At 60.3% G+C, this 9,414-nt stretch overlaps 1 protein-coding gene across 5 annotated transcripts in view; it reads left to right on the top strand.

The window, feature by feature from the left end:
• Positions 1–8,413, top strand: part of KRBA1 (KRAB-A domain containing 1) — a 21,110-nt gene extending 12,697 nt beyond the window's left edge. For 4 of the 5 annotated variants that reach the window (XM_015596191.2, XM_015596192.2, XM_015596189.2 and 1 more), the window contains exons 11-16: positions 450–602; positions 1,116–1,298; positions 2,152–2,373; positions 2,458–2,589; positions 4,254–4,415; positions 5,963–8,413. In XM_015596191.2, coding sequence (XP_015451677.2) covers positions 450–602; positions 1,116–1,298; positions 2,152–2,373; positions 2,458–2,589; positions 4,254–4,415; positions 5,963–6,849 — 1,739 coding nt within the window. In that variant the 3' untranslated portion in view covers positions 6,850–8,413. The remainder of the gene's footprint in view (positions 1–449; positions 603–1,115; positions 1,299–2,151; positions 2,374–2,457; positions 2,590–4,253; positions 4,416–5,962) is intronic. The other variant, XM_015596190.2, reaches the window with a different exon arrangement.
• Positions 8,414–9,414: the final 1,001 nt, after the last annotated feature.

The following is a 9,414-nucleotide window of genomic DNA, read 5'->3' as shown; positions in this document are numbered from 1 at the left end:
CGCATCAATGTTGGTCGGCCTTGACCTACCCCGTCATACCTGGAGGCGAGGGCGCCCTTGGTGTTCCCCTCTGAGTGGTGAGGGCGGCCCGGTGACTTCCAGTCCTCGAGGCCGTCTTGTGGGTGAGGTGGGGCAGCGGCGTCCCTCACGGGTGGAGCTGGGTATCCTGACAGCGTGCCTGTGGCCGGCCTCCCTCATCGCAGCCCCCGACCAGGCTTCCACATAGGTGGCCGAGACAGGTTGGCCCAGCTTTGGCAGAGCTGCCCCAGAGCCAGGGCTGCCACGTGCTTGGGGCCAGTCTCGGTCCAGGTGCCCTGAACTGCCGTGACAGGTCCAGCGCTCTGCTCCTCCTCCCGTGGGCCCAGCTGCCCTGGACATGGCCCAAGCAAGGCTCCTGGGGTTCACGGAGGCAAGGCTCTCACGAGGTTCTGAATGTTGGCTTTTCACAGGAGGCCCAGTGGGCAGCTCCCCGCTCCAGGGCCTAGAGAACTGTCTCCGAGAGATACCTGTGCCCAGGTCACAGCCTGCCTGGTCCTGGTCCTTGGCAGGGGACAGGGGACCAAAGAGAGCAGAGCCAAAGACCTGGACGGCAGAGCAAGAAGGTAAAGTACGGCTGCGTGGTTGTCTGGGAGCAAGAAAAGGCACTGCCAAGCTTGGCGCCCCAGGCCCCCCCTCCACCAGCAGCTGGAGGGTCCACACCTGCCCCCGAGACAGAAGATGCCCTGGAAACAGCCTGGGCAGAGGGGCTGGTGTGCCAGCCAGGGGTTGGGAGGGATGGGGGTGGAAGCAGGGCAGCGCCCTCTGCCCCTCGAGTCCCGGCCGTGGCAGTGGAGTGTCTTAATCGTGGCTCTGTTGGCCCCACGTGCCTTGATGTTTGCCACAGTCGCTGACCTGTGGGGCTCTCAGGGATCCAGGTGGCTGGGTCCAAAGAGATTCTGGAGAATTTGGGCAGCCCCTGGGGACATCTGCAGGACTGGAGTGTGTCCCGCACCTGGAGCTCGTGTGCCCAAGAATCCAACGATGACAGAGTTGTTCTCTGTTCGTTAACTCCGTTTCCTCGGTGCCAACACAGAGCGCCGGGGGCTGACGGGCCTCTTGGCCTCTCATTAAAACAGGACTGAGGGGCGATGCCTGTGATCCAGTCCGTCTGGGACCACGTGGGGGGGACGTGCCCACCAGGAGCCTGAGGCCGACCAGCCCGCAGGCAGTTGCCCCCAGCAGTGTCCCTCCCTGCTGCCAGCAAGGGCTCAAAGACCGCATGGCCACCAGGCCAGGACCGTGGAGGTGGCTCCAAGATGGTGAGCGGATGTCTGCCCCTGGTGCTCACTGGCACGTGTTCCCTCCAGATAAAGTCTGTGCCAAGGGAATAGGTTTTCCCTTCCCTCTCTGTCCCGCTGCTCCTCCCCGGTCTTACCCCTGTTCCCCAGACTGCCAGCTGGAGCACGTGAGCTGCGTGCCCCGCTCTGCTAGCTGCGTGCTAGAGCCATGCGCATGGTCCCCAAAGACTGCTGACCGGGGCGCTCGGACATGTGCTAAGAGACGATAAAGTGACCTAAAGTGCTGAGAAGAAGGGGCGGGCAGAGAACACTGGCTGCGGGGATTGTGGGGATTGTCCAGGGCAAGGTCTTATTTATTGTGCTGGGTTCCCGGGGGCGGAGGGTGTTCCCTCTGCTGCCGATCCACTTAGTTTAACCCACAGCAGAATTCCGGCCTCGACCTGCTGAGCGCTGGAGACTTTGGCTTACTTGAATAAATACAGTGTGGCGAATACTCCCACCAGGGAAGAGCTGGCTTTGGGGGCGTCCTGTGGACGTAACAGCCTGCGCTGGTTCTCAGTGCAAGTCGGAGGGGCTGCCCGGCTTATAAGACCCAGGGCCTGGCTGGAACCGATGACTAGTGGCTCCAGGGACTTGAGACTTCTGGAAAGCTCCCCAGCTGGCTTTCCAGAGGGGCCGGGGCCCTGGCCAGGCTCTGGCTTTGCTTCTCTCTACCATCCATAGTCAGAGAGGGGGCTGTTCAGGTCCACCGGAGCTTGTCTGGGCTGTTGGCCGGCCCGGCAGGGACCAGCTTTGTGTGCCTGTTCATGAAGGCAGCAGGATTTCCAGTCCTCAGCCTGAAGGACAGAGATATCTTATGTTGTCGTTTGCCCAGGAACAGCCACTACGCCCTCTCCGCTCCACTGCCTGGAAAGCTCTCTGAAGGGGATCTTGCCTGGGAGGCCTCTGCGCTTTGCCTGCTTGGCCGGCCCCGGCCCCGGCCCTGGCCCCGGCCCTGGCCCCAGCTCCAGCTCCAGCTCCAGCTCCAGCTCCAGCTCCTGTTCCTCTGAAGGAGACCTGAGGCCAGAGCCTGAGCCCTGGCAGCCACTCCCGCAAGGTGAGCTTGTGGGAGAGACGAGGGTAGGGAGCTGTGCCCCAGGCCGGAGCCACGGCCCTGGCACCCGCTTTGTTTGTGATGCAGGGAGGGACCCGCTTCCCAGCAGCAAGGGTCCTGGCTCGTCGTCCCCACACTCTGGTGGCACCCCCGCTGGCAGCAGCCCTGGTGATGGCCCAAGGAGGGCAGAGCCCAGGGACCACTTCGGCCTCAGTGCAGGTGAGCCCGGGGTCTCCTGAGAGGGCTGTGTTCCCGGGAGGGCCGCGAGTCCAGAGACTGGGTTCGCTGAGCCCTACTGGTCACTTTACCCGACTTGCCAGAAAGTTCTCTCCGTTTGTCATGCTTGAGTTTCCTGTGAGACGAGCTGTGTCTGAGAAAGGAGGTGGACTGTTGAGGTGCACAGGGTCCCGGGAGTGTTTGTTAGAATGCCTGACGATAAACTTAATGCGCACGTACTGGTACATGTCACGTACACACTTAATGGCATGTGTGCACACATACACTGTTGTGTCAGCCCCAGCCTTTCCGTAGTGCTGAGTGCTGCTGTCAGCTAGGAACCCTGAGGCACTCACCCAGCCGACTTCCCCGTATTTCTCAGAGTGAGTCCCACAGGCATTTCCTCGCCGGGACCCATGTTCTGGCTAGGCCAGCCCCGTGGTCCTAGAAGCCCAGGGTTTCGATCTTAGGACGCGCTTCAGCAGAAGTCCCCCGGGAGCTTTGAGGAACAGGGTTTATTAACGCACACAGGTCCTGGAGGGCGTGCAGCAAGGTGGCGGGGTGGGGGATGGGGGAGGAGAAAGCACGCGGACCTGGTGCTCTGTCTTTGTTAGGGTCGAGGGTGGGGCGTTTAGGGTTTGATGGGGTTCGCTCTGTATTGGCTAATTTAAAACATAAGAGCCAGAATTAGGGCTGAAAGAGAAGCGGGGTCACTTAGCCATCAGTTATTTAGGTCACCCAGGGTTTTCTGAAGGAGGGACGTGCGTGAGGGGTGGGCAGCCTGGTTGTTTATCGTGTTGTTTTGCTAGTAGCTGTCATACAGCGGCAATACGCTTGTCCAAGGTGGATGTCTTGACATGGATGCCGCAGTCCAAAGCTTAATGTCAGACGCTTACAGTAACAATCAAAAAGCTTAATGTCAGGGACCTAGGCTGTGCACGTATACGTATGTACATAGAATGATGATAATATATATTAAAGATATGGCAATAAAAACTATGTCAAAAGTGAGGTTTCTCCACCTGGGAGAACTTAGAGGTTGTCTTGTCAAGAAAGCTGGAAACCCTGCCTGCTGTCCCAGGCCACCTCGCTTCTTAGACCCAGCTTGACCCAGTGTCTGACCCAGAAGGAAGACGGGAGGCAGGTCCCAGTCACCCAGGAGAGAAGTGTGCTCAGAGACCGCAGGCCAGCCTGGTCCCTGGGGCAGCACCCGAGGAGGTAGGGGCAGAGTGACCGGTCGGGGACGGGGGTTCCTGTGGACTCGGGTTGGTGGCCCGTGCAGTCCTTGGCATCTGCAGGTCCAGGCTGTGCCCAGTGAGCCTGGCAGAGTAGGCAGGAGCAGCCTCACTGCAAGCGGGACCTGCAGATCACGGCCCTCTCCACCTGCTCCCCCCGGTCCCCACCTCCCGGAAGAGCCAGGGCCATCATGCCGGAGCCGCACGGGACTCCAGAAAACCCAGTCCCTCTCAACACGCAGGCCCCAGCGGGCCATTTGACCAGAGTCAGGCTCTCCGACAGGCCACATGTATCCACCTGGCATCTCATTTAACCGTTATTTGAAAGTTGAAAGTTTGATTTCCTTAGGTCATGCCCAAATTTCCGCAGGTCAGAATGGCTCTGTCAAAACGACGTGTCCTCTCCCCAAGTGCTCTGTGCTCTTTCTGCAGGGGCAGTTGGGAGTCCTAGCCCTGTCCCTCGGCCGGAGAAAAGGCCCGGGCTGGGGCCTTGCCAGCCTCCTGGGTCAGCACCTGGACCCCTGTCCTGGAAGCCCAGGGTTAGTGAAGAATCTGGGAGCCTGGGGCCTGGACATGGAGGACCAAGTGTCGCAGGTGAGCTGGTGGCTTCCGCGTCCCCTCCAGTCGTCAGGAGCGCCCCTGCAGGCATGGGGGTGGGCAGGCGTTCGGCGTGTGCCCAGCCACCCACCCCCTCCCACTGACAGCTACTTCCTGCAAGGCAGGCTGGACCGTAGCCCAGTCACAGCTAAGGAAAAGTTTTTCTTAATACCTTTCCAGGCTTGTTTGGGTCACAGGTAGGGAGAGTCTCACCTTGAACTCACTTAGGTTGCTTATTTCATTTCAGTATTTTCTTGACAGAAATAGCTGGCTTTTTCATAAAAGCATAGATAACTTTTTAGAGGCAAAACTCAAATTGAGACTTGCGCCAGAATAGATACGTCCAGAATCACAGGTTAGGGTTTGAGGGGACTTAGACGAGGAAACCGAGGTCCAGTCACGGTGAGTGACCTGGCCAAGGGCATCCGAGAATGTGAGATGTTCCACCCCGCACGGGACCCCGAGGACGTGCTTCCTTGAACCTCGCTGGGGACACGCGGGAGGGCGTGGGGGCCTCCTGGGGCACTCTAGGACGGGTGCTGGGATCCTCGCACCATTCTCAGAGTGTGGCCCGTGGTGGCTCCATCGCTGGCCCACACGTCAGGCTACTCTTGACGGGCAGCTGTCTTATTAAGGGCTCTGCGCTGGCCTGAGGCCTCCAGGCCCCTGCCACACCCTCAGGAGTGTGCCTGAGATGGGTATCGCTCCCCCTTACCTCAGACCCTTTCTGAAGAGCTTGACCAGGCAGCAGTGGGGTTCTTCAGCATCTCGTCGTCATCTTTTCCTCTGACTAAAGTCTGAAAAGAAGCTTCTAGGCAGGCGGGGCTCCGAGGGACGGGGGAGAGCAGGTCCGCCCCTCCATCCGAGGGGGCAGCGGGGCTGCCTTGCGAGGTTTGCCCGGGGCGGAAACCAGTTCCAGGGGAACAAGGTGAAGGATTAGGTGATTTAAGACTTAAGACCCTGTGACTTTGCAACTTCTGAATCGGAAGGACAGAGCTCAGGAGAGGGAACCCTTGTGGTTTGCTTGTGACCAGCCGCACTGGGTGCCAACGCGCACCCTGGTCACCCCACTGGCAGCACCAGGCCCCAGGTTGGACTGGCCCTCTTGGGCCCTCTCCTAGACACTGCCCATGGCCTTGGCCTCATGCTGTCTGCTGAGGTTTCTCCAGGCCCTGCCCATGGACTCCCTAGGGCATGGTTAGGGACCCTCAGGTGCCATCTGTTCCCAAAAATGGCACAAAGAACCCACCAATCCTTTTCCTAGAAGGTGAGCAAGGCCAGTGTCCCGAGAAAGCTTGGTTACCATGGAGACCCAGTCTGTGGTTTTTCCTGCCCGTGAATTTGGGGAACAACCAGGAGACATGGCTGCAGTTGATGTCGCGAACATTGTCGTCAATATTTTCAAGCCCGAGTCACTTCCTTCCCATCTAGAGCCAGGCCTTGGCGGGGCAGGATGCAAAGTGTGTTAGTTCAGGGCTCCCCTGGGAGAGGAGAGGTCCCGACAGCCTGAGGACCCTCACCGCACTTCCCTGCTCTGGTTTCAGCCGGGACCGGAGGGAGGCCGCTGCCCAGGGGCCCGCCTGAGCCGCCGCCCTCGGCCACTGCCCCTCCAGCTTGGCCGCCCGCCTCCCCGCGGTCGCCGTGTTCCTGTGGGGGTCTCCTGCAGCAGGAGCTCCACGGCCTCAGTGTCGCCCTCTCGGAGAAGCTGGACCAGCTCGCCACGGCCCTGGCAGGCCTGTCTCGGGAAGTGGCCAACATGAAGACCCAGGTGGATCGGCTAGGGAGGCGCCCGCGGGGCCCTGGGCACAAGGGCCAGGCCTCCTGGCCATGGGCCCTCCCTCGGGGCCCTGCTCAGAGACACCTGCCCTACTGGAGACGGAAGGGCCCCACCAGGCCGAAACCAAAGATCCTGCGCGGCCAGGCGGAAGGCTGCAGGGCTGGCGACACCTCAGGCCTCTCCCACGGGACGCTCCACCTGGTGCCCCCAGCAGAACCTTCTGGGCCCAGCTCCAGCCCTTCCCAGCAGCCCCCATACGCAGCATGCAGCCGCACTATGCTGACTGTGCACCCCGCCCTTGGACACACCGGGGGCCACCAGAGCCCCCCTCCCCCTTCAGTGCCTGCTGCCTTCCCCGCCCAGATGTCCTCTCCTGCCACCAGTGCAGACGCAGAGCCACCCGCTGCAGTGGCTGCACCAGCCGGGACTCGAAACTGGCCCAAGGATCCAAACGGCTTGTTGACGGGGGTCCAGAGAGCCCTCAAGGAGGAACTGTGGGGTGCAGAACACAGGGACCTGAGGTGGGGGGCCCCTAGCCACCTTCTTCGTCAGCTCAGTCCCGCTGAGAAATCTCTGCCCCCGGCTGCCTCTCCCAGGGCCTGGCCCACCCCCACCCCCTGCTCCAGCCAAACCTTCCCCGTTTCTGGGCAGTGAGGGGCTGGGCACCCCCTGGCCCGACTGCCCCAGACTCCAGGATGCTCTTTGTTCAGCCGCCATTTGGGGCTTATTCCTCAGCCGTGCCGTGTGGCCACCTCGGCTCAGGTTCGTTCAGATGTCGCTTCCTCCTTCCCCAGAGCGTGCAGGGGTGGTGGCGGACACGCAGGCTCGCAGCACGTGTGCCCACAAGGGCCCCTCCCTAGCACCCGCCTTCCTGATCTCGGCTTCCGGGTAAACGTGGGCAGAGATTCCCTCTGGGAGAATCCGCCCTGTGGTCTAAGCCGAATTCGCCTCTGGTTTCCAAAGCTAAAGAAGTCGGCTGCTAGGGAAAGGCCCCGGCTCCACAGCAAGGGGCTCAGTGGGTCACGTCAGGGCCGAGTAGTCTGTTCTCACTGCTGGGGACGAGTTGGCTTGGCTGCCCACCCTCCACACTGTCGAGAGAATGCACCGCCTCCCACAGGGCTGAGGACAGTTGGCTGCAGGACAGGATCCCAAGGTGACTGGGAGAGAGCAGGGTGCCACAGAGTGGGCAGCTCGGCATGTCCACGGGCAAGGTGGCGGCACTGGCTCCTGAGGCTGTGAGGGAGGCTTCCAGGCCCCTCTCCTGGCTCTTTGGGGGAGATCTTCATGTTCACATGGGGTTCTACCTATGTGCATGTCTCCAGACCCCCCCTCTGCGTAAGGACACCTGCCATGCCCTGTCTCCAGGTCAGGTCGCATTCTGCGGTACTGGCGCTTAGGGATTCAACATGGACTTGGGGGACACAGTTCAGTTCAGCCCCTAACACCTGTATGCGACTGAGCTAGTCTCGGCTTCCTCTTGGGAGAAGGAAGCATGACTGGGTGTCTCTGGGCCAGAATGGCCTGCTCTGGGCCCCACCCCTCGGGTGGCAGGTGGCATATTGGGAAGCTTGCCAGTCACCTACCCACCTCACTTCCTCCCGGGGCGGATCTTTTCCCCACCCTTATGTTCCCCCCGTGTCCTCATTAGATCTGAAGAATCTGTGAGAACTGTCTGTGTATACACATTACCCAGGAAAGACAGGCCTTGTGTGGACCGACTCGGTCAGCTCTGCTATCGGGGACCTGGGCCGCCAGGCCGAGGCCCGGCCAGCTCGGGGCCCGGGAGGGACTAGCGGTGATGACTGCACAGCAGCGCCTCATGGCTGGCGCGTGTCTGAAGCCGGGGTCACGGGATGTACAGGGTCTAGCCCGTGCTCTTTGCTGCCCCTGTGCAAGCAGTAGAGGGGAGGGGCCGGGGAGACTGTCACAAAGCGGGGACAGGCATTCAGATGTTCTCAAATGAGCGATCTTCACACCTGGCCGTACCCGATAGAGGATGAGGGGCAGGAAAGTTCTAGGCTTTCCACTCAAGACCTCAGGAAGGTGAGCCCAGCTCCTTTTCAAGCTGTGCAGGGAGCGACACGGTGCATTTCAGAGCCGGTGGACCGAGTAGGGGGCAGACTGGCGGAAGGACAGAAGGATGTGCCTCAGCGCAGGCCCTGGCAGGGAGGAGAATCCCACTCACCCCGCTCAGCCCTCCTTGCATCCCTCCATGCTCCGGCCCTGGCAGGGAGGAGAATCCCACTCACCCCGCCCAGCCCTCCTTGCATCCCGCCTGAGCAGCCTCCACGCTCTGTCGCCCTTCCCAGCAGGAGTAATAGATGGTCCACTGTCACCACCGTATGGCGTTTTTAAGGCTGGGTTTTGTGGACTTCACTAATACCAGCTACCACACCAACTGCAGCAGTCCTGAGGATGAACGAGCTCAGAGGGTGTAACTTGCTCGCGGTTGCACAGCGTTTCATTGGCAGGGCCGGGAAGAGTGTGGGACACCCCATCGTGCTCTGTAGCCCCCCTGCACGTCACCTTCTCTGCTAGGCAGCTTCCCCGCCCAGCCCTCGCCTGCTGCGGTGGACGAGGATACTGAATCACCCCAGTCTAGGAGGTCTGAGCCAATCAGACTGTACAGGAAGTTCAAATCTTTTATAAAAAAGATGTGGAAAGTGAGAAATAAAATGAATGGCAAGCTTCACGGTCTGCAGTGATGTTCGCCCCACAGGTCTGCTGCCACATAAACCAAAATCTTTTTTTTTTTTTAATAATTATTAACTGAAGAGCCACCTAGAATCACCAATTTGGTGAAAAATCTGTATGCAGCTTAGGATTCTGTTGTGTGTCCTTCACCTACTTTTTGAGGAAATGTCACTTTGGGAGCAACTGAGGGGCCTTTCGAACTCAGGAATTTCAGGGGTCTAGGGGTAAGGGGCAGAGAAGGCCCTGGCTCTGCCCGTCACCCTCCTGGGAAGTAGCCTAGAGGATGGCTCCTGGCCGACCCGGGCACAGACTTCCCCTCCGTCGGGTCCTCCAGTGTGCCATCTGCCACCCGCCAGCCTGGCCACTGGAAGGAAGGAAGGGGACGGTCCTGCTTCAACTAATCAAAATCAGTGAATTCCTCACATGTCTGGGCCACCTCTGAGGCGTCCAATGGAAGAGAGGCCACAGTGGGGTTGGGGGGTTAGCTGCCCGTGACACCATGTGATGTCACTGCTGCCTCCCAAA

The sequence above is a fragment of the Pteropus alecto genome, unplaced genomic scaffold, assembly GCF_000325575.1.
Source record: "Pteropus alecto unplaced genomic scaffold, ASM32557v1 scaffold48, whole genome shotgun sequence".
In the NCBI taxonomy this organism is placed as follows: Eukaryota; Metazoa; Chordata; class Mammalia; order Chiroptera; family Pteropodidae; genus Pteropus; species Pteropus alecto.
This window is presented reverse-complemented; position numbering and strand designations above follow the sequence as displayed.